This window comes from Chionomys nivalis, chromosome 11, assembly GCF_950005125.1.
Source record: "Chionomys nivalis chromosome 11, mChiNiv1.1, whole genome shotgun sequence".
Taxonomy (NCBI): domain Eukaryota; kingdom Metazoa; phylum Chordata; class Mammalia; order Rodentia; family Cricetidae; genus Chionomys; species Chionomys nivalis.
In genome coordinates this window covers 60,054,388-60,080,000 of record NC_080096.1, presented here as the reverse complement: position 1 = coordinate 60,080,000, position 25,613 = coordinate 60,054,388, and the positions used below count along the sequence as shown (strand labels likewise).

Genomic DNA, 25,613 nt, shown 5'->3' with positions numbered 1-25,613 from the left:
TAATGACAGCAGTGTGCACTGTTGGTTTAGGTTATGGAAACGGGCTCAATGTTTGCATTACATTGTTTCTTTTTAGTGTTGGAAGGACTCAGGATCTTATATACCAGACAAGTCCACTATCATTGCTCTATATACACAGACCTTGGCTTTCTTTGACATACTCTCATGCCTCTGTGATCCTCTTCTTGTCAAGTCTACTATCATTGCTCTAGATACACAGACCTTGGCTTTTTTTTCCCCCATAGGATCATGTCTCTGTGATTCTCAAGTCCAATTTCATTGCTCTATATACACAGATCTTGGCTTTCTTTGACATAGGCTCATGCCTCTGTGATTCTCTTCCTCTCAAGTGGCAATGTATTTGGCCATATTTATATTATTAACTTTAAACAGTTGACACAACACTGAAAAGTTACTTACTTCTCAGCTTCTATAGTTACATACTATTTTTAAAAACCAAAATTACCTGAAAGATCAATGTGTAAAGATGTTACACAGCGTTTATTAGACACAAGGCCCTGGGTTCAATCCTTACCACCAAAACAAAACAAAAACTGTTTCCAACTAGATGTTTTTATGTACATATCAATTGTTTCTTATCAGATTAACTATGGCCTCACGCAAACCGTGCTAGTTTTATAATGTAAACTAAAAAATAGGCCAAGACCTTTTATTATAGAGAAATATATTAACAAGATAAAAGTTCTAAGATTTTAAGGATAGGCATGCATGAAGAAGAGGCTTGTTTGCTTGATTTTTGTTATAATATAAAGAGCCCTTAAAGAAGGAAAGGGTGTATGAAGATACATAAGGACAGTTTCCATCATATATTTGCTATGTGTATGCAGATAATCACATTTATATTCAGTATTTTTAAGTTTGCATAGAGTAGGTCAAGAAACAGTCCTGTAAGATTACTATATTGTAACATAGTAATCTAATAAATTCTTCTTCACCTAGACAGTCAAGATCCCCATTTGTAGTCACAAACCTTATTGATAGTATATGATTACTGTGGTTTGCTATGGTTTGTCTTCCAAAGGGCTAGCCAGGGATTTTCATTGTGTACTAGGGTGACCTCATGCTCAGCAATCTGCTTGTAGTAAACACTGTGGTTACAGTATTGATCACCATGCCTGAATTTTACTTATACTCGAAGGATGATTGTTTTAAGAGAAAAAAGTGAAATATTATGAATGAGTCTCTCGTCAAAGTGATGGAGTCAAAAGAAAGTGTCTCATTTAAAGGACATGAAAAATATAATTTGAAAAATGAAGAGTACAACTATATAGGATGATCAATACAAGTGTCTCTACTTAATGACTTCAAAACCAAGTTCAACCCATTTTACTTGTTTGCATTATCCTCTAGATGCTATGTCCATTTGAATTGTTATTCTTTTCAAAATTTAATCTTTTGTTTGTTGAATTTTGAAAAATGCTTCTTAAATATGTTTTATTATTAGAAATATCACTAGTATTAATGGAAATAGTATAAGTAAGATATCATTTCAGTGGCAGTATCTGATGTTAGAGCCTTTGAATGTCTTTATGAACATTTGACCTATTTAAAAAGGAATATAAATAATCTTAGTTTATCATATTGTAATCCATGAATTCTTAAAAACTCACTTAAAGAACCTTGAATTTCTTTTTACATATATTCATAAGCTAAAATTATGTTTCTCCTGTTTATTTTAAAATTTGGGTTGACCTTGAACAATTATTAAAAATTTATTTAATAAATGACAGGATATTAATATATTTTTTTGTGGCCAGCTCTGGTCATGCATGTAATCCCAGCATATAGGAGGCAGATGCAGGTGGCTGTCTGAATTTAAAGCCAGCCTGGTCTACAGAGTGAGTTTCAGGGCAACTGGGGCTACACAGAGAAAAAAATGCATATAATATATTACATATATTATGTGTATATACGTACTATATAATAGACACATTATATAATGTAGCAATGTATGACATTATGTATATGGTATATAATATGTGATAAGTATTATGTATTGTTTATGTTATATATCATATCATCTATATGTATATATCTCTTGTAATTTTTGATAGTGATGTGGAGAAGAGCAGTATAACTTTTAAATACGTTTAGCTTCTCAACAATGGAAATATTTGTGGACAGCATATATTTGATTATAATAGGAAGAAAAAAATTAAAGAATAAAAAAAGTATTATGCTTAAGATAGGGGGAAGAAGAAAGGGGGCAAGTCACTTAGACTATGAAAGAAAAGTGGTTTAAGATTGTCCAAATGAAAATGATATGGTATTTGACACTACAAGACAAATAACTCTGAAGGATATGTTCATAATATGGTAAATGAACCCTTGGACATTAATCAGGTGATTTAAATGCAAAGATATCCTAAAGAAAAAGCATATAAATAAAAATAGTTCTCTCATCACCAAACAATTATGTTAGGATTGAGGAATTTTTTCTTATTCTACTGAAAAGGAAAACAGAAATAGGAACAAAATGGTATTACCTTTGTTCAGAATGTACATACCCAGGTAGGCACACACACATACACGTGTGTACATATGTTGGCTTTTTTATGTTGTCAAAGTTCTTGGTAATATCACTTGGGAAGGATGGGACTGTACATAATTAAAGTTATAAAATATTTTCAGGGTTACTGGATCCATGTTGATAATAGTAACATCCTATGATTTGCCATTTTAATGTGATTAAATAAACAAAAAAAATGAACTGGAGAGATAGTTCAGGGATTAAGATTACTTGTCACTTTTTCAGTACCTGGATTCAGTTCCCAGCACTCACATGGTAGTTTATAGTCACCCATGATTAGTGACTACAGTCCCAAGGATCAAATGTCCTATTCTAACCTCCCTAAGCTCCTCCATGCATGGTGTACACATAACATTTACTCAGGCACAAACACATACATATAAAATAAGTATATAAATCTTTAAAATGGTTAAATCAGTGAAAGCACCATTGTCATAATGATTCTGTATTCTATCTTTTGTAAAAGAAGTGATAAATTTGAAGAAATATTTGCACATGGCTTTTTGTGGTCTCAAATCATCCAGTGAAATTGGTAGAAAGACAGTTTTCATAAACTGGCTTTCTGTGATTCCTATTATTAAAATTTGGGACTAACCACTAGCAGTTTATGACATATGAACTGATTTCTAAAGGGAATCTTTGTGAATCTATTGCCAAATGTCTCATAATTCTTGAAGTATGATTATTGATGTGTGGTACTACATAGGCTGGCTAGATCTCCATGGTGCTGGGACTTTCCTTCCCCTGGGTCTGCATTCTATGCTTGTGACTCTCAATGTTTAGATGGTAGAAGGAGTATTCTGTGAAGAAACTCTTGTCTCTAATCATAACTTATAATGATTGATTTACAGATTTATAGATGTAGGCATAGACTGTGGCCTTTCAATTTAAAGTTTTTTTTTTCCTGCAAATACATATGACAACATTATTTGTGAAGACATTTGTGTAGATCCTTGGTGTCTTAGCTGAAAATGTCACTATTAAAATGAAGTGGTTTAGATAAAGTGAGCTTGGATGTTTAGGTCTTGGGATCTCTCCCAGGGCCTATGCATAATAACTGAGCTGGACTCTAACCTCTTGAAGCCTGTAGTTTGCTGTTAAAACTAATTCTTCCAAGAATGTTTATGATTTATATGGTGTAGTAGAAATGTGCCCATATTTTTTAAATTATGTAAAATATAATCATATGTGGAGTTTCAAACACAGGCTTTAAATAACAGTTGTCTCAACAGCCATCGTTATCAAGCTTGGAAGCATTAATGGTCTCACAGAAGTCTGAAATTGAGTATTTACGGAAGAAACTGAAAGTGGCGAATGAAAAGTTGTTGGAGTTTAGATCCTCTAACCAGAGTTTCTCAGGGAAGAGCACTGAAGGAAAACACAAGGTAGAGACGTTTTATCATCTTAGTCATTTGTCAGGAGGGGGCTGGCAAGGCAAGGGAGAAAGTCACGCATTTCTTTCCGTATATATATTGAAACTAAAATCTTACTTTCTTTTGGTAAGTATCCCTCATCTACCTGTTAGAGATTTTTATAAAATGTAGTTACGTATATTTATAATTTTAAGTAACAGGAAAACATATACAATACTCATTTTTGTTCCAGTATGCTATGTAAAACACAGGACATATGGAATATAAAACACTGAGATATTTCAATATTGTTTTTATTAGAGATTCAAAGGGTAGCGATAAAGATAAATCAGCTAAATTTACATGACATTTTAAAAAACTTCTCCACTTTTGTCTTTTTTGGCATTCATTGTATATTTATGTTATGCAGCAGAATATGCTGTAGAACGTTTCCCGACAGAAAGGGTACAGGTAAGTTCCTGACAGCACGGCATTGTAGACGGCTCTCCTCACACCGGTTACACCAGAGGACGGCTTCCTAGGAGCGCAGTGTGCTCCTCACCCCCGTTACACCAGAGGACTGCTTCCTAGGAGCACAGTGTGCTCCTCACCCCGGTTACACCAGAGGACTGCTTCCTAGGAGCGCAGTGTGCTCCTCACACCTGTTACACCAGAGGACGGCTTCCTAGGAGCACAGTGTGCTCCTCACCCCGGTTACACCAGAGGACTGCTTCCTAGGAGCGCAGTGTGCTCCTCACACCTGTTACACCAGAGGACGGCTTCCTAGGGGCACAGTTTGCTCCTCACACCAGTTACACCAGAGGACTGCTTCCTAAGAGCGCAGTGTGCTGAGGATGATTGCTTTGGGTTCTTCCCAGTTTCCTTTCTTTTCTTAATGATTAGCACAAGCTGCCTTAATGAAGGAAACATTTTCAATAAGACTGGTCTGTGTACCCATGGCAGTGTTCCTTATGCCTTATACTACTGTTAGTAATTTCAGAAGCATGGATTTTATATATTCATCATAATATCACCGTATTTTGTAGTTCTTATCATTTTGAGGTAGTTTCCTAAGCCTCATTTAAATGAAAGGAAGCATTCATAAGACTAAAAACAGTTATAGGACCAAATTTGGTTACTTACTGTGTTACTGAAGTTTGAAAATATGCTATTTTTATTGCCAAAGCCAAGGAAAGGAAGAACAGGTGTATTTTAAACATTTCCTTTTTCTTTTTTGTAAGGACATTCATAAAAGGGGAACACTGCTGCCCAGCTTTATAGCCGTTTTCCTGCATTCTGTCTCCAGATTGGTATATGGAGCTACATAATATAAACACACATTCTTGTCTCTAGTTGGCCACATTACAGTTAATGACCATATGGTCATTATGGTATAAGATCTACTGTCTGTTGTATTTATATTCCTCAAGCATATTGTTCCTTCAACTTCACAGTGTGTTAAACTATTTCAAAGGGGAAAAAATCCTTTCCCTCTTGTTTCTGGTTGTCCTATCAAGTGTAACCTTGGACCCTTATAGAGCAATTAGACCAGCCTCTATCCCCTCCTTTGTAATGAGGTTTCTTGCATTTCTGAGTCTATAACCCTTTAGTCTTCCCTAATGGGACATCATTATTCTGAAAGAAACAATGTAAATGTAAATGAATATTCTCATTAACGAGTCACAGAGAAACCTTTAGCTGCAGCACTGTGGTAATTCCGCTTGTTATTTCTCGGGTATTCCATGCAGGACTTTTTTTTTATAATTCATTATTAGTATTCAAAATTACTTGTTCTTTAATTTTGCATGTCTTTCATAATCCAGTGTTTCAGCCAGTTCAACCATGTCCTTGTTTTATTCTCAAGGAACCACCTGTGAAACGCTCAAGGTCTTTGTCCCCAAAGAGCTCTTTTATGGGCTCAGAGGAGCTAAGGAAGCTGAAAAGAGCGGAAAGAAAGATTGAAAACTTAGAGAAGACATTACAGCTAAAGGTGAACATTAAATCATTTTAATTAAAACCATGTAAAGATCAATATAAACAGAACAAGGATGCAGTTCACATGTTTTTCTTTTCTGAATGTAATTATTACGTAAAAACAGTCTTTAAAATAGATTTCTTAGGATTATAAAGTAGTAAAAATATTTACTCCACAAAAATGAAATACATATTCATTAATTTCAAATAAAATTGGGAATAAATTTCTTATGTATATTCGACACAAAAAACACAACACTGTAGATAACAGAAAAATAATTTCCTGTTCTTTATATATGATAGGCATTTTGGTTAAATATCATATTCACTTTGCTCAGATCACTTATAGATACTGTATTAGTTACTTTTCTTGTTTTTATATAGAGGAAACAATGAACATTGAATGCTAGTTGATCTGGACCACTATCCATGGCACAGTGGTGCCACTTTGATTCAGGGTAGAGCTTCCCTTCTCAGCTGAACCTTTCTGGACAATCTTCTCACAGACAAGCCAAGAGTCCTGTCTCTTAGGTGATTCTAACTAATGAATGTGATACTAAGTTACTTTTACATGAGAAGCGGATGGAGCTAAGGATGTAGGTCCCTGGTAGAGCACTTACCGGATGCCTGCATAGCCTCAGGTTCAGTCTATAACCCCTGTGAAAACAAAACAGATGCAAACACATAGTAAAATAGCAAATAAATTTATGTATTATTTTTTACATTTCAACTAAGTCCATTACAGAACATTTCATGTGGTGTTTAAATTCATTCTCCATGCATTTTAAGAAGCATATATCTTATTGTTTTGTTTTTGAAAGTATGTACTTCCTAATTAATATTCAGTGAGCTTTACTTCTGAGAGGAAGTTCTTGGTGCATATTGAGCTAGTGGTATGTGACTGCTGGGTGTCTGTCTTTCTTGCTCATCTATTTATCTCTTTATTTCATTTTGTGATGCTGGAGATAGAACCTGGAGCTTCACACTTGCTAGACAAGTACTTAACCACTGAGCTCTATTCCCAGGCCCCGGAGGGCTTTAATTTTTCTCTCTGACTTTGATGTGGTGGTTTTTCATTCTTCATTCATAGGCACCTGAACTCTTACCCTACTTTAGTATCTGTCATATAGTTAATTGATTCCCCATAGCCTTTCCTTTTGCAATGCTATGTGTTGTACCTGGGGTCTTATGTGTGGCAGGCCTTTGAGCCAACGTGCAGTCCTAAATGCTCAATTCTTTTTTATGTAGTATATAGTTATTCTTAGGGAGATTTTTTTTGCCTAGTTTATGTTGTTCCTAGAACAAAATTGGTTTCAAGATACAGTTATGTATAAGTTATAAATAATATTTTTCTGCCTAGTCTCCACTGTTATGTTTATTCATAGTTAAACTATTGTTCTAGAACAAACAAAAATGATCATATTTTCTTTCTACTAGAAAGAAAAGCTAGATTATCTCATCCAGCATTTATAGTTTCATTTACACAGACTGCAGAAAAATATTAGAGTTACTTGTCTATTTGTTTACACAATAGTAATTAATTTATTATTTTAATTAGTCAACATGTATTATTCACTCATTATGCAACTTGCTAAGACATGGTGGGTGAGTTGCTTGCCCTCTAGGACCTTGTCTTTAGCTAAGAATGTGGGGATACAGACCAATTGGTAAAGTGCTTGCCAAGGAGGACCATAGTCCTTGGTTTAATCCCAGCCCTTGAACTTTAGAGCCCAGCTGCCATCTCAGTGGCCAGGAGGAGAAGGCAGGAGGCTTGGAAGTTCAGCTACATTATGTTGAGTGACTATGTAAGACCCTGTCAGAAACAAAGAAAGAGAGAGTGAGAAAGAAGAAGAGAAGAAAGAAAAAGCGAGAAAGATAGGAAGAGGAAGGAAGGAAGGAAGGAAGGAAGGAAGGAGGGAGGGAGGGAGGGAGGGAGGGAGGGAGGGAGGGAGGGAGGGAGGGAGGGAGGGAAGGAAGGAAGGAAGGAAGGAAGGAAGGAAGGAAGGAAGATGAAAAGAAGATGATAAGTAATTGTCTATGGTGTGTTGAGTAAAAAGGCAGGAATGAGCATAAAACATAGGTATTTTAAAAAGTCTACTCTAGGCCCATTTTTCTTTTGTATGTTTCTTGAAATTTATATACCAAGGCTTCTATTGGCTTTATCCTGAATTCTCCAGAATCACTATAACATATGTATATGTATACATATACATGCATCATATACATATACACATGTATACCTACATATACCCACATATATGTGTAGGTATACACGTGTGTGCATGCATGTGTATATGTATATATTTATTACTTATATTAAATTGCAGTTGACTCACACAGTTATACAATTTGAGAAGTTCTAGATCTGTAGTTTGAAACTGGAGGTGTAAGCATGTCAACAGTATAGTTCTAGTCTGAGCCCTAAGGCTGTAGAACTAGGACTCATTGTGTAAGTTCATGTCTAAGTCTGAGTTTGAGCCCAAAGACACAGAAAGGCAGTGTCTCGGGTCAGATATGGTCAAGCAAAGAGAAAAGAAAATCTTTTTTTTTAAACTGAGATTTTCGACAGATTGAGGAATGTTGTCTGATTTAATCACCTAATTAGTATATTTTTTTGCTAATAATACAATACCAGAGATTTGTACCTAACACAGTAAAGTGGTTTCTCTAGGGTACCAATTCCTGCACGTGGAGAGTCATGAGGCTCAGTGTACAACAGTGAGAGACAGGAGGTGCTCTCCCTCTTCCTTCTATCAGACTTAAGGTCTTCACAGAAGAAAAGCTGGTCTAATCTCACTTGTCTCACATAGGCCAGACTCACCCTAATTTCCACCCTCTTAATACCTCCCAGTGGGGGTTAACTTTTTCACAGGAGGTTTAGGGGATACAGCTCAAGTGGTAGAATTCAGGCTTAGTGTGTGGACGGCTCTGGCTTCTGTTGCCAGCACCATAAATAGTAACAGTAACGGTGATGATAATAAATGTGTTTGCTTTTCTAAAGCTGCTGAAAGGCAGCACCACAAGCTGAGTGACTTAGCACAGTGGAAATGCATTATCTTTAGGTTCTGCTAGCCAGGCCAGCCAAATAGCAAGTCATCAGCCAGACAAGTTCCTCTGATTGCCGAGTTTTAGTTCTTTTTTTCTCTCCCCATTTCTCATTGCTTAGGTATTCCTTGTTTTATAGGTGGCATCCCTCCTATGTCTTCACATTGTCTTCCTATATGTCTTTCTCCTTGTATCTCTATTTTACCTTTATAGAAGGTATGGTGTTTTGAATAGGAATGACCCCATAGACTCATATGTTTGAATGCTTGGGCCATAAGAAGTGGCACACTATTAGAAGGTGTAGCCTTGTTGGAGTAGGTATGACCATTTTGGAGCAAGTATGTCACTGTGGAGGTGGGCTTTGAGGTCTCGTATGCTCACGTTATGCCCAATGTGACATACATACTCCTTCTGTTACCTCCAGATCAAGATGTCGAACTCCCACCTTCTTTTCCAGCACCATGTCTGCCTGCATGCTGCCATGCTTCTCACCATGATAATGCAATAAACTTTTGTATGTAAGAGAGCTCCCTCATTAAATGTTTTTCTTATAAGAGTTGCAGTGGTCATGTGTCTCTTCACAGCAGTAGAAAGCCCAAACAGAAGGATATTAGATTAGAACCTACCTAATGACCTCATTTTTATTTGATTACTTTTATATAAATCTTATTTCCAAAAAGATCATATTCTAACATATGAGAATTAGGACACAACATGCTTCTTTGTTGTCGTTGTTGTTTTTCCTGAGAATGGAAGAAAGGTGATCTGTATAAGTATTTGGATTTTAAAATATTTTGTTCTGGATTCTTGCTTTTTAGACTATTACCATTAATATTTGTTGAATTTTTGTTATTGGTCTTCTATGGAATACTTTGCTAGAAGTTAATGAGAGTAGGGTGGGGAAAAAATGGTCCAGGTTTAAATTGTTATTGTAAGCCAGTATTGAAAGATTTCTTTTTCATACATTGTGCATTGTAAGTCCCTAGACATATAAAGACACATTTCTCATATATACTTGGTTATGCCGCATATATTCATGTTTCCACAAATGTTGTTCTATGGAAGATTTCATAGACCAAAGACAAAGGCTATGTTCTCCAGGGAGCTGTAGGGTACCAAATTAATTACCCAGGTCAATTAAAGGATGGGAGAAAGATATTAACTTCGTCTTTAGCTCATGTAATATGTGTGTGGATATACACACACTTGGGAAGTATTAAAATGATAGTTTATTGAATCTGCACATTATTCATATTAAGTTCTGCTATTAATTTTGTACAAATATTGACATATTTTGCTCTTCTTACTTTTGTACTGTAGTTGTATTTACTTTGAAGATGAAGAAAGACGTCAAAATAAATATGCATAAGATATTAGGTCACACTCTTGGGTAACCAAGGATACTCTTTAGGGTGTTAAAGATAGCCTGAGGGAAATTGTAATTAGGATACCAGATCAACAATATTCCAAAATCTGTACTCACTGAAGTTATAAGTCCCTCAGCCTGTGCAGACAGCATCTTTCCAAGAATTCATCACTGCACAGTCCATTATTGAGGGGCATCAAGACAGGAACCTGAAGCAAAATCCCTGGAGGACAACTCTATGTTGGCTAGCTTTCTGGCTTAATTTACAGGTGCTTAATGTAGGCAGCTTTCTTTGGTAGTTAAGGCTACCTATCTATGAGTGGTGCCACCCACAGTGGGCTGTACCTTATGTCAGGTAAGAATCAAGATAATCTTCCATAGACTTGTCAACAGGCTGTATCTGACCTAGGCAATTCTTTGGTCAATTTTTTTCTCAAATGATTCTAGACTGTGTCAAGTTGACAAATAGTACTGGCTTGGACATACAGTTTGTGTGTATTTTTTCATAGCCCTGCTATATAGGAAATTTATACATTTTGATAAAATTAAATATCCCTATGGAATCCTTGAAGATTCATTAACTTTTTATATACAACAAGTTGTCATAGAAAGAAGAGAGAGAACGTAGATTTGGAAGGGGAACATGGAGCTGTGAATCTGGTAGGGGTTAGAAAAGGGTAAATAGAAGGCGAATATGATTGAAATATCTTGTGTGCATGAATTGAAAGGTTAATGAGCTGAAAGCCTCAGGTGGGCAGAGAAACTCTGAATGGGAAAGTTGAAGCTAGTGATAAGGATAACATACCAACCTTTGCAGCTGTGCAGGACGTAGAGACTGCAGGGGAACTGACCTGTAGATGGACTCTTTCCCACTTTACTAACACCCCATCCCCACCCACGTTCACGTGTGCTCTCTCCTCTCTGCTTCAGAGACGGGCATCGTCTCTTGCTGAGATTAAAAGACAATCTGCTTCTGCTGGGAGCAGTTCACTTATTTCCATGTCACCGTCATCAATATTCATCTAACAAACATGAAATTCTCAAAGAATAAAGATAAGAAGAAAAAAATAATGTTTTGCTAACTTTTATAAATGTGTGTTCTTGTTCCCTAAAGACTGAATCACTGCTTTTTGATCAGAGTTTGTGCTCCTAATTCACGTTGTCTTAACTAAATCAGAAGAGTAGATCAAGAATCACTTCTGTTTTTCTGAAATAAAAAATAATAAATATGCAAAATCATGGAGAAAAGTTACAGGTTGCGTTTTGCTTAATTCTGGTTCCTAATGTTTCAGGGTTTCTAGCCATTTCAGAAAAAATATAAAAAGTATTTAGTAAATGTTTATAGAATGATCCAATGAATGAATCTGATTCAATGACTACCCTTGGAATATTTGTGTGTCTTTTAGGAATACTTAGTACTTAATAACATAAATTGTATCATTTCTTACACTTGATTTTGTTGTGTGACTTGTGGTGGCAATATTCCTCTGACAAAATTCTGTTGTTTTTGTTTTCACTATAATACATGAAATAGGAATTAAAGAATTAGGTTTCAGTACAGAGGCTGTATATGTGAGGTTATAAAGCATCTTTGGTTATTGATTTTCACAGTTTCTTTTGAGGTAATCACCTTTTGACAAACTTAGCTTATACCTGTTCTAAAGTATTGAATGAGGGAAAAGTGAAATGTGCCCTATACCTACATTTTAATACCAATTAACTCTATTTCTGAAGACAATGGACTTCCATAGCACAGCATGTGTGAGTGAAAATATATTTAAATATTCTCATTAACTATGTATATTTATAAATAATCCTTGGTTTGAATTCATTTTCGGATAGCTTAAATTTTAAGAACATTATAAGGAATTACATAAGCACTGGAGTATTATACATCAGCGAAGAGATAAGTAAAATTAAAACGAAGTTCATTGTTCTCCTGTAATCACTTCTTATCCTATAGATCTGTGGACTCTAGTTACAACAGTAAAACAAAAACCATAATTTTTCAAAAATTAATTGTATGATAAATATTTGGGGGGTAGATTTGATCTCATGAAGAATAATTACAGCAATTACAGAAGGATTTTACATAGTTTAGCTATAAACTTATTTTTGAAAAGTATTTTGACCTTAATGTCTTATAAACCTTTATTACAATTAAATTACTTAATTAAAAATTTCTAACATAGCTTGTTAAAATTTCTAATAAGATAACTGGTGTTTAATTTGTTTAATAAATATAGTATGAAAATTTAAGTTTTAATTCATTCTTTATTCCTTACAAGAGTTATAAATAGCTTTTATTTTATATATCAAGAAATTGGATTTTATTCAAACCACCACAAGAAGAGTCTCTAGACTGAGAAATGAAGAAAAGATACAAGTCTCAAAAAGCTTGGAAGGTTACAAATTTTACACAGTTCTACTCAATGATTGCAACAGCAAACACCTACCGTTCCTTCAGCCGTTTGTACAGAAGGCTTCACCCGTACCTGGGTGGGCTTTTTTTGTGGTGAAACTCCCTTTGAGTCACCCATGCTCCTGTAATTAAACCCATAAATTCACTGTTTCTCATAGCTGGACTTGGAGTAGGATCATTAATGTGACTTGTCACAGGTATCTTTTCTGTGGTGAATAAACATTTGTTGATGTATCCTAAGGAAAAGTCGTAACATAGCCTGTGGTCCTACTCTGTGAAACAAAAATCAAGGTGTTTTTCTTTTCTTTTTTAAAAATTGGCATCGTCTAAGAAAAAAAAGTAGAAGAAATGGTAATACTAAATTTAAATGTGTGTCACAAATTAAAATAAATGTTTTAAAATTTTAGTAGCTATCTTGGGTAATACGGTATTCTTCTTTTGAACAAGTTTGCAGCAGTGGTTTCAAATATTCTTAAACTCTTATTAGATGATGGTTTTTCTGAGCACCCCGGTCAAGCAGTGCTGCTTTCTTCCTTTTATTCTTTATGAAAAATTTTCATTTCCCTCTGCTATAAACACGGCATGCCCATGACTCCAGTAGTTCTGATAGCTGTTTAAAGGAATTCTACTAGAAGAATAAAAACAGAGTAAACGGTATCAGTACTCATGAGACAGAATTGGAGTAAAATGAGGCAAACTATAAATATTGTCTTCCAACACTGATGAGCAGGAAATGGCCAAGAAAACAGTGATTTCCAAAAACTAAAGCCATCACTGTTAATACCCGGAGAAAGGATGATAACAGATGCTCAGTCTTACTGTGTGTGCCTCTGGGGAAGGGCTGCTGTCAGGCTTCTGCCTGTAAGCCTTTGTTTTCTAGTCTGTGTTTTGTAGAAAAAGAACTTGAACTTAGTTGTGTTTGCAAGATTATGTAACTAATAGAAAAATCTCTCAGAATGGAATTCAAATCTGAGTTCCAAATGCCTACTCATTTTGCATCACTGTAAGCTAGAGAGTACCTGTTTCCCCAAGCAATTAACCACAGAAGTTTACCATATAGAAATAGTGTGCTTTTAAAGATCCATACTCTTTATTTTGTTGAGTATGAGTGTTTTGCCTGAATCTGTGTGTGTGTGTGCATGCGTGCTTGCGTGCCTGCCTGCCTGCCTGTATGTGTGTATGTATGTATCGTGTCTGGTGCCCACGAAGGCCAGAAGAAGGTGTCAGATCTTGTTGAATTTGAGTTGCAGAGTGTTGGCTACCATGTGGGTGTAAGCACTCTGAACTACTGAGCCACCTCTGCAGTCCCTGATTGCTTTTTATAAATTTTCATCTGTAGTTCCCTTGGAGCACAAAAGCTCAGGAGGTTACTTGTTTTAGTTGGAGAAACACAGTTCATGAATAGTATAGTAACATAAATACATTTTCTAAGATCCAGGAGATTGGACTGTGTAATATGTCTGTATCTAATGAATAGTTCTCTCATTTGCTATACACTTTAGCATGGTTGACTGGTATAATTTAATCTATGTATTGATGTCACAAGTAAATGCTTTGATTTTTATTTTAACTTTTTCAAAACCAGTACAATTATTTCTCACCTTTCCAGTATTCATGGTAGCACCCAAATGTTAAATTACACTGTTTGTAGCACATGTCCATCCTTTTTCTTCCTGCTGTGAAATCCTGTGCATTATTACTTGTGAATTATGGTTCCATGGCCTTAAGAATTGCTCCTACTGTGAGTAATATCCTTACATCTTTAATAAAATAATTTTCACTTAGTATGAACAATCCTTGTGTTGTTGATATAAAAAAGTGTTTCTGAAATAAATTTTTGAATATTTGGTTATCTATGAACTAATAACAAGAAAAAGAATGAAACTAATTTGACATATAAAATGTGACCCAAAAATGCAGTGAATTGGTTGAGTTGATCAAGCCTGTTCTCTGACTACAGGAAAAATGGTTTTGGCTGAAATAAATATTATAAATGTACTCATGGTTACACATGATGTTCCCTCAAATTTTGTCTCTAGATGAGTAATTTTTGAATCATTATATCAATAGTGTTTCATAATAATACACTTGCTTTTTGTATTCAATAGAGTCAAGAAAATGATGAGCTAAGAGATGCCCATGAAAAACGCAAGGAAAGGCTACAGATGTTACATACCAACTACAGAGCAGTAAAAGAGCAATTAAAGCAGTGGGAAGAAGACAGTGGCATGTGAGTTACATAGTTCATAAAGGCATTCCCCTAAATATTAAATGGAGTGGAGAGCATTATATAGGTGTTTTAATGGCTTTTGTTTGGTTTTAGAGAAATTATTTGGTAGTCAAATCTTTACTGTGAATATTTTAGTTGAGACCATAACAAATGAAAACAACAGAATGTGCTAGCTGTAACTATAGATTTTCCTGTCATTTACAGATGCCATTGGCAGAAGGTGATTATGAGCAATGTATGTCTTTACTATCAATAGACTAGCTTAATAAAAGTCTATAATTCAAAGTAAAACCAGTTAATATTCATATTATTGAAGAACTGCTTTTAAATAAATAAAATACTGATATTAAAATTTTATAACCCCAAAAGTATTTACATTTTAATGGAAAGACAGTGGAAATATTAAACCTACATGTATAGTTAACCACCTTAAAACTATTTCAACCTAGTCTGCAGTTTGAAGATCTTTACTATCCATCAGTTTTTTAACTTCAGCTTATCTGAATGAATTGGCAGTCTCAGTTCAATTGCTCCGAACAGGTGTTCAGATCTTGGTTAGTCGTAAGTTGCTCCCTTGTTAACAGTATCAACAGAGGGCAAAGGACTGAATGAGCATAGAAAATCTACTTCCCTCCCACTTTGAGATGGATCCTTTAGGGCACTGTTGATGATACACATTGGTCTGTTCTGTAGAGAAGTAGTTTCTAAATTGGCCAGTACAGCACTTTTAAAAACTAAAAGCGAAGTTTGTTTTATGTACCGAGAATGAAGCTATAAAGGGCATTTGGCCTCAGTTGTAGATAATTGTCACATCTAATCTTTTCCGTTGATGAGTGGGAAATGTTCCACATTGCATTTCAGTGAAGCAGTGATAAAGCAGCTTTTCCTAGCGTCAACCTCAGCTCACCCAGCTTGCAGTGACACCTACAAGAGTGCAATCTGCTTTCTGACATAGTCACTATTAATAACTTGTCTGTGCTAACACATCTTTACCACATGCGGATTGGATGTCAGAAAATTCTAGATGAATCAATTGCTCGTGTCTTTTTTTGTAGACTTGTAATCCTACAGTGTATGTTTTATTGCTATTGTACTAGAATAAATGAGAGAAATAAACCCTTAGGTTTATTAATATCATATGTCTACTTAAAAGTTTGCTTTTCATGGTAGCAATTTAGCTTTAGGAAATTATGATATAGGACTTTAATTTTGACATGCTTAGGTATTAGGAAAGTCATCCAAGAAATAGTAAAATTAAATTAGTAATTGAGATTTGGTCATTGCATAGTTCTGGATTTTAAGGAATGTATAAATAAACTTTATAGCACTTTGAATATGCTCTGAATTTTTCATTTTAAAAGCAGGATTGAAACTAGAAAAATGAAGCAAGCACATCCTCAACAACTTCGACAAGAAGATTCTGATGCTGTGTGGAATGAACTGGCATATTTCAAAAGAGAAAATCGAGAGTTGATGGTTCAAAAGTAAGTTTCTTTGTAACAATAGAAAACTGGATAAATAATCTGAGAGTTTTCTTGTTACTCACAGTCTTATTACAGAAGTCTATTTTAAAATTTGAAAATGAAATTATCTGAGATTAATAAATAAGACTATATGTATGTATATATATATTCACACATATATAATTATGAAATAACAAGTTGCACATTTGTTAGCGCCAACAGAAGCTAAATAATATGATCTAGGGATTGTGTTAATTAATGTGGCTCTCATCTGTTGAGGGTGTCGCTCTTCATTAGCCTGTATTTTAGACACTGCCGTGCTTCATTTTTGGAATGAGGTGGAGAGGGGATAACCTAGCCAGCCATCCTTGTTTGATCTCCTAGATATATACGCAATGCAGAATGCCTGAGCTCTCTTGGTTCCCTGCCCTGTCCTGCTAATCCCAGCTGAGCTCATTATGGTGTAGCCTTGCTGCTACTCTTGGAGCCAGAGCTGTCCAAGCTAATTACTGGTAGCAGCAGAACTGCCTGTTAAGGGTCTGGTGTGGATCTGCTAACATGGTCCTTGGTAGTGACCTGCAAAAGACACGAGGGAATTGCCTTCTTTCTTGCCTTGCACTACCTGTCCTTTGGGTTTAATGCTGATCCTCCACATAGGTCTTTTAGCTGCCCTAAGTATAAAACTTGATGAAGGATACTCATATTTTAGAAAACATACAGTTTGCTTGCTTGATCTTATAATTCACAGACTATTATATTTAGCTTAGCAAAGAAATAACATTTTTCTGTTTTGTTTTGAGATAAAAAGAGATATACTAATATAATTAGTCTCTTTTACTTTTTTTGTTTAGAGTGAATTTTTGACATTTGAATTGTAAAGATTTTTGAAAGTCCAAATATTATTTAGCTTGCTATAATGAACATCATGTTGCATATTGTAATTAACTGTCATTGATTATTTTTATTTACAATGTGTATAAGTGTTGATCCTTTTCTATATAATGCTAAACTTTTGAGGAAATAACCATGTAGGATTTAAATATATATTCTTACTTCCCTCCTAAAGTATACTATTTTCTATTATAGCTGAATATTAAATGCCAACAACTAAGTCTTTTATCATGAAGTTTATTTTACAGACTATATAAATTTTTGGCTCAAGCATTTCTGATTATTTTAAATAGCTTTATTGAAATATAGTTCAGAATCCATATAATTCTCCCATATTAAATATAATTCAAAGCACATTCAAAGATTTCTATACTATCTACTAATGCAGCTTATTTTAGGACATTTTCATCGCCTCCACAAAAGCCTATACAACCAACCCTTCTATCTACTTTTCCAACCCTAAGCAATTACATACTAATCATTTTCTCTTCTTTTAGATTTGCCTATTCTCAATTTTTCATATAGTCTTTGTAGCCACATCTTTCACTAATATATTTCTAAAGCTCATCCATACTGTAGCATGTACCCGTACTACCTTAATTTTGTATGAAATGAATTAAACAAGAAACCTTCTCTAACTGGCTGTTAGAGCCAACCTACTCAAGAAAATTCAGGTAGATATTAACTACAAGAGAGGTATAGTTATAGTATTTTACTCATTAAAGAAATAAAAAAATTTAAAGAATCAGTTTTAAAATGTTTGGCAACTCGGAAGCCTAATCCTTCACTCTGAGGTGTTACTATACCATGAATAGCTCTCTAGTGGAAGGCTGAGTCATTATTAAACCATCAAAATTTTTCTTGGCTGCCTGTTTAAATTCATGAGTGTAAATAGCCACTTATGATATAGTTATTTTTAGGTAATACTTACAGCAGTAAAAAGTAATGAAATATTCTTCATAAAGAATGCGAAGAAGTCAGGCATAGTGGCTCTGCCATATCATCCTAGCACTTGGAAGACAAAGGAAGAGGTTCTCAGCAAGTTGGAGGCCAGCCTTGCCTATGTAGCCAGTACTGGGCCAGTCAAGAATACATAGATAAACTTCATCTCAAACAAAGAAACAAACAAAATTGAACTACTGTGTGCTATGCACTGCAATGATTTAATGTACATTAGAGTTTTATGCTCTGTATTTTGAAAAACAAGGACTTTTAACTTTTTAGTTTTTGTTTTAAATATTTTTCTTTTTGAGTGATTTTAAAAACTGCTACTTGAGTTGCTGACTTGCTTCATTAAAAAAAGTCATTAAGTAGAATTTGGCTTGAGATTAGGACAAAATTTAATTACTTAGATGTTCTAAAACATATTTCTGGCATTTCCTGCTAAGCAATATTCTCAGCAGTGACTATTATAAATCAAAATATCAGTCAACTCTGAAGACTGTGAAACTGTTCTGTCTTGCAGTATCAAATATCCATCGAGTGTTTATGTAAAAATATTTGCCATTATGCCATAGGAGTACTGTGGTCACAGACCCTTGTCCAGGTTTCTACCTTTGACCTGGGTTCCCAGAACCAAAAGCAGGCTGTCAGGCTCTCTGGAGCAGATGCCTTTATCCTCTGAGCATCTCCCCAGCTCCAGACCCAACTGCTGTTGTCTTCTTACATGCTTATTTTCTTTGTTCTTATCTTGCTTTTGGAAGGTGGCAGGGATGTTGCAAGGGTGAAGGGCAGATTCAGAGAACTGAGAGATGAGTGGAATTGTGCTCCATGATGTGAAATACCCAAAGAATCAATAAAGAAATTATATTTTTTAAATATAATCTGATTTTTTTATATCATGGCTTTGATGTTATATCTAACCATTATTTTTCACACATTATTTATTTGTCATTATTTTTATATAAGCATTTTATCCTGTATTTTAAAATGTTTTGTTTTATATTTGGATCCTTGTTCCATTTAGAGCTATCCTTTGTGTAAGTTATGTATTATAAACCAAAGTATGTTTTGCTGAAAACGTATGTCCAATTGTACCAGCATCATTTTTCACAAGGATATTTTTCTCGATAAATAGCCCTTTAACTGTTATCAGCTCATACTATTTCTTTGTACCTAAATATATGACCCTTTTATTCCATTCGTCTCGATACCTAAATTTTACAAAGACTGTACTGTTATGCTAGTTGACGCTTCCCACAGTGTGTTAAACTTCAGAATTGCTATGACCCTTCTAAGCACTTTGTTCTGTTATATAGGTTTTTAAGTATGAAAAAAAAAAGACTTCGAAAACACAAATTCTATAGTAAGAAACTCAGGTAGGAACTTTGATTGGAACTGAACTACAGCTCAGAGATGTTTGGGGAAGAGTAAAAACATTGTATTAGGCCTAGATTTTTAAAAAAGGAACATGTCAATGAATTATTTGGGCTTTGATTTTATTAGTATTAGATATTGTAGTTTACATGTTCTGTATGTCACATGTATTTGTTAGCTGCTGTGGTGGTGCCCACTTTAAATCCCATTTGGGAAGCTATTGTTAGGGAGGTGATGAGGCCCAGGCTAGCCTGTGTTCCAGAATGAGACACAGTCCAAACAAAACAAAAATTCTTGTTAGATATGGAACAAAGAATTTAAGTTTTAGAGCTATCATAAATACTGTCATGATCTTTATTTTGATTTCTGATTATACATTGTTAAGTGTCTAGTAGTAAGTTATGTCTTTATGTTAGAGATAAGTCTGCCATAGGATTTTTTTTTACTTGCTTTGTCTTAAATTTTTAGAGTTTTATATTTTGAATTTGCCGGATCTTTGAGAATATGTTTTTGGATTGGATAATTCTTAAGCACTTGAAAAGCGTGCCACTTACACAGGTCATGTCCCAGTGATCTGTGATGAGGAATGCCTCATTTTTGCCTGCTTTCAATAATATCTCATTTTGTTTTATTTTTTTCAGAAGCTTGATACTAAGATGTCTTGACATGGATTTCTTTGGATATAGCTTGTTTTGGACTTTCTCAGGCTTTTAAAACACTGGGATAAGTTTGCCAAATTTCAGAGTTTTGAGCCATTACCTCTGTAAATATTTTTTCATTCCACCATTAGGATTCTAGTGATAAACAGACTTTTGCCCCATTGGTCCCGAGACACTGTTCAAGTGTTTTTCACCCTGCTTTGTGTATAGATGAACTCATTTCTAGTGTTATTTCTTCAAGCCAAAATTTCCCTTTCTCTCCTCTTTCATCTCTTATAGTAGATCCAGACAGTACATTTTGAAATTTCAATTTTTAGGTAAAAGTATCTATTTGCTTATTCTTTATGTAATCTATTTATTAACTGAAGCTATTTTATTTATTATAGAAATGTTTACCATAGTTCCTTGGAGAAATTTAGTTTTGACTGCTTTAAAATCTTTTTCAGGTTATTCTGACATAAATATTATAGGTGATCTGAGTGAGAAAAGTCCTTCACAGTGTAGGACATTTGAACACTTGGTTCTCAGTTGGTGGCACTGTCTGATTAAGTTTAGGTGGCATGGCCTTGCCAGAAGGAATATGTCACTTGATATTGACTTTGAGATAAAAAAAACCAAGTCAATTTCAACTCCAAATTTCAGAAATATTCTCTCTCTCTCTCTCTCTCTCTCTCTCTCTCTCTCTCTCTCTCTTTCTCTCTCTTTCTCTCATATGTGTGTGTGTGTGTACTCCCAGATACAGAAATGAGTTCTAAACCTCCCCATGTCTGCTACTTACTGCAGTGCTCCACTTTCTGGAACTGTAAGCCCAAATAAGCTCTTCTTGAAGTTGCATTGGTCATCTTATTTTATCACAGCAATGGAAAGGTTACTAATACAGAAGTTCTGTCAGAGAGTGGACTGCTCCTGTGAAGAACCTGGTCCTGTTGTTTTGGAAGAATGAGGAAGACTTTTGGAACTTTGAACTGAAAGAATAATTTCATCTTTGATATATAGCATCATGGCATGAGCAAATATGGATCGTTTCACCCCTTTCCCTATTTGTATCCCTCTAATTTCCTTTTCTTGCCTTATTTCTCCAGCTAGTTTTTCAAGCACAATGTTGAAAAGAAATGGGGAAAGTAGTCGTCTTTGTCTCATTCCTAAATTAAATGTAATTCTTTCAAGATTTTCTCCATTTAGGATGTTGGTGATTGTGCGTTTCTCATGTATAGTTTTTATTATGTTGAAATAGAAATCCTCTAGCCCTATATTCTCTAGGACTTACATTATTAAAGCATATTATATTTTTTAAATGATTTTCTTCATCTATTAAGATTATCTATTGATTTACTTTTGTCTTTAGGTCCATTTATTATTTTTGTTGACTCGCTTATGTTGAACTGTCCTTCCATTTTATGGCCATGAAAACTTGGTCACAGTGTATAATCATTTTGTTGTATGTCTGTCTTCTGTTTGCAGTTATTTAATTGAGCATTTTGAGTCTATGTTCATCAGGGATATTGACCTATAGTTTTCTTTTCTATCGTGTCTTTACCTGGTTTTGATATTGAATTGATTCTGGCTTCATAGAAGGAATTTGGGAGTATTTCTTCTGTTTTTTTCTTTTGAAACCTTAAGAAGGATTGGTTTTGCTCCATAGAATTCTGATGTGAATACATTGATCCCTGGGCACTTTTTAGCTAGACAGCATTTAATTACTATTTGTCTTAGTTACTTTTTTGTTACAGTGTGGAGACCTGTTTTAGAGTTTCTATTCCTGTGACAAAACACCATGATCAAGAGCATCAGTAACTAATTAAGAAAATGTCCTACAACCCAATCCTATGGAGAATTTTCCTTAATTGGGGTTCTCTCCTTTCATATAACTATGCCTTGTGTCAAGTTGACATAAAAATAGACAATGTATGACCTGTACCAAGCCTTTTCTTTTAGCACCACTAACCAAATCCCAAATCATGGCACAGAGATTTATTATTAGTTATGTTAGTCTAGCTTAGGCTAGTTTCTGGCTAGTTCTTTAAACTTAAATGAACCTGTTTCTCTTTATCTTTTGGGCTTTTTACTTTTCCTTCCTTTTTTATATTTTTCTTTCACTGCTTCTCAAGTCTGGCCGGCTGGTGGCTACCTAGTTTCTTGTCTTGGTCATGTCCCTCTTTTTCTCCCTTGTTTTCTTCTTCCTCTCTTTCTTTTTGAGCCTGTTTCTCCTATTTATTCTCTCTTTCTACCAGCCCCGCTGTCCTTTCTCTGCATAGCAATTGGTTATTTAGCTTTTTATTAGACTAATCAGTGCCTTAGGCAGGCAAGGCGAAACAAATGCAACACATGTTTGCATAATTAAACATACATCCATAACATCGTTAAACAAATGCAGCATAAACAAATGTAACTCACCTTTGCACAGTTAAAGTAATACTCTACAGGATAAACAAATGCAATACATCTTTACATAGTTAAAATATCCCACAACAATGACCCTTTTACCAAGGCAGTTTATAAAAGAAAGCATTTACTTGGGGGCTTGCTTACAGTTTCAGAGGGTGAGTCAGTGACCACAATGGTGGTGAGCATGGCAGCAGGTAACTGAGAGCTTAAATGTTGAAACAACTGTCACAAGACACAGGAAGTAAGAGCCAACTGGAATGATGAAGGCTCCTGAAACTTCAGAGCTCAACTCTAATGATAAACCTCATCCATTAGGCCATGTCTCTTCCAACAAACCACACCTCCTCTTACTTCCCAGACAGTTCCACCAATTGGGGACCATGTATTCAAATGGATAAGTCTATAGGGATCATTCTCCATCAAACAACCACACTTTTTAATCACCTCTTTTTTAATTGGTTTGATTAGGTTTCTGACTTCTTCCTAGTTTAATTTTATAATTTGGATGAATCTATAAATTCATTTCTTTTTTGTTTTTCAGCTTAATGGAGTGTGGGTTTTAAAAAAATATTCCCTTAAATATATATTCTGGACATTTATTTATTTATTTATTGGTGTTTCCCTATTCATTTCTGGTTCTATTAGTTTGGGTCTTTGCTTACTTGAAGTTGGTTAGTTAGGATAATGCTTTTTTTACTCTTGTTTATTTTCTCAAAGAACCAGCTGTTAGATTTGTTGGGTCTTTATATTCTTACCTTTGTCCCTTCTTTCCTTTCTATTTCATTGATTTCTATACTTATTTTTTATTTCTTGCCTTTTCCTGGGTTTGGATTTGGTTTGTTCCAAAGTTTTGAGTTGCATTGTTATGAAGTCAGTTAGTTGTGCTATTTCTGACTTTTTAATGAAGAAACTTTGAGCTATAAATTTCCCTCAGAGGACAGTTTTTAGTATGTCCTAGAGGTTTTGTTGTATTGTGTTTCCAATTTTATATAGTTCTAGGAAATTTTTTTTTCAATTGTACAACATTTTGCTAGGTTTTAGAATCAGACATGTGGAGGTCCAATTTTCAGCTTCACAATTACCTGATAAATCTTTTTGGCAATGTAATTTCTCTGAATTTAAATCTCCTTCCTTTAAAACACTCAGTCACAGATGTTATTGTCACCCTTTTCTCACTTTTGGAATGAGACTACAAATATTTACTGATTTGCCCAAAAGCTTTCTCATAGACCCTGCACCCTAAGCATTAGGTTGTACTTTGAAAATTGCATCAAGCCCCAGATAGAAATCTAAATGAAATGAAAATAACAGACCTAGTTGCAAATAATCAGTAAATTTTAAACTAGGAAATTTTTTATTTCTTTCTTGGTTTCTTCTTTGACCCATTCACCATTCAGTAATAAGTTGTCTAATCTCCATAAGTTTGTGTTTTTATTATAAATTTGTTGGCTGTCAATTTTATTTTATAGCATTGTGGCCAGATAAGATACAGTGATTTCAGACTTTCTGAATTTGTAAAGATTTGTTTTATGTCCTAGAATGTCATCTGTTTCAGGAAAGCTTTCATGTGCTGCTGAGTCGAATGTGCTCAGGTTTTTGGGTGAGATGCTCTGTAAGATATTTGTTAAGTCACTATGAGATATGATAACTAAACATGATGTTTCTCTATTTATTACCTATTAATAGATTTATGTTTAGTTATGTCTTAAATCTAGTCATAGTTTTGTTTGTTTGTTTCTTTTTTATGAAGTTGGACACCCCAGAGTTTGGTGCATATCTATTTAGAATAGTAACACCTTCTTGGTTAAAAGATGGTCTCCCTCCTTATCACCTCTGGTTAATATTACTGTTGATGTCTATTTTGTCATATAGGTGTTGGATAACATCACCTGCTTAATTCCTGGTCCCATTTGATATTAGTTCTTTTGTCTCTCCTTTTACTCTAAGATGTTGTCTCATCTTAAAAGCAAAAGGAGATGAATTTTGTTTCTTGACCATTTATTCAGTCTATGTCTTTTGATTGGAGAATTGAGGCTATTGATATTAAAATGTGTGTTAATGTTCATCGTGTTGTTGATTTTGGTATTGTGTTCTCAGTGCTACTTTATATCTTAGTAATTATGGTTTCATATTACTTTTCACAGTCTCTTTTCTGGTCTCATGCCCCTTTTTAGCTTGAAATATTACTTTCTGTATTTTCTTTAGATTTGTTTTTTTGGATATAAAATTTTTAAATCTGTTTATAATATGGATCCAAAATCCAAAAGTCAACTCTTGATTTAATGCAAGTGTCAATGTGGGTCTGGCAATACAATGTTTAGATGATCAACATTAGATTAGATTAGAAAACATTAGGGACAATAAATAAGCACTTAGAGAAACATGTAGTAGAGTATTTGTGACCTTTTGGAAGTGAAGATTTTCATACTGAGCATTTAATATGAACTAAAAACTTGTTAAGGTGAACTGTAATGAACTTCTGTTCACTGGAAGATACCATTAAATGAATTTTAAAAAGTACCTTAGAATGAGAAATGGTATTCCTTTTGTATGTATCTAGAAAAGAATTAATATCCATAACTTAATTACTATGAATGAATCAAAAAACCGCAATCAATTCTGTATAAAAGAGAAAAATACTTATCTAGGTTTCATGAAAGAGGGCATCAAGATTTCAAATGTATATGTGAATATACTTCTGTGGGAAGCTTGCAGCCTTGTAGATCTTCCATGTGGAAAGTGCAGTAACACTCCAGCTCTTCATCTACACCTCACAAATTTTGAAATGCCATATTTTAATTGTTTATAAGTTCAAAGTATTTTCTAACTCCTCCTGTAAAAAATTATGTTTGAAAGAAAAAAATTCTTTATGATACTTGTTTAAAGTATAATAGGGAGAATTGATTTAACACAATTGCTATAGATATACTTGAGATTTTGCAGTGGGAAAGAAGGATTG

General features: G+C 34.5%; 1 protein-coding gene across 8 annotated transcripts in view; it reads left to right on the top strand.

The window, feature by feature from the left end:
- Cntln (centlein) overlaps positions 1–25,613 on the top strand; it is a 236,057-nt gene that overhangs the window by 104,299 nt on the left and 106,145 nt on the right. For 6 of the 8 annotated variants that reach the window (XM_057784199.1, XM_057784197.1, XM_057784194.1 and 3 more), the window contains 4 exons: positions 3,784–3,936; positions 5,768–5,893; positions 14,819–14,940; positions 16,302–16,424. In XM_057784199.1, the coding sequence (XP_057640182.1) occupies positions 3,784–3,936; positions 5,768–5,893; positions 14,819–14,940; positions 16,302–16,424 (524 nt within the window). The remainder of the gene's footprint in view (positions 1–3,783; positions 3,937–5,767; positions 5,894–14,818; positions 14,941–16,301; positions 16,425–25,613) is intronic. The other 2 variants (XM_057784198.1, XM_057784196.1) reach the window with 1 other exon arrangement.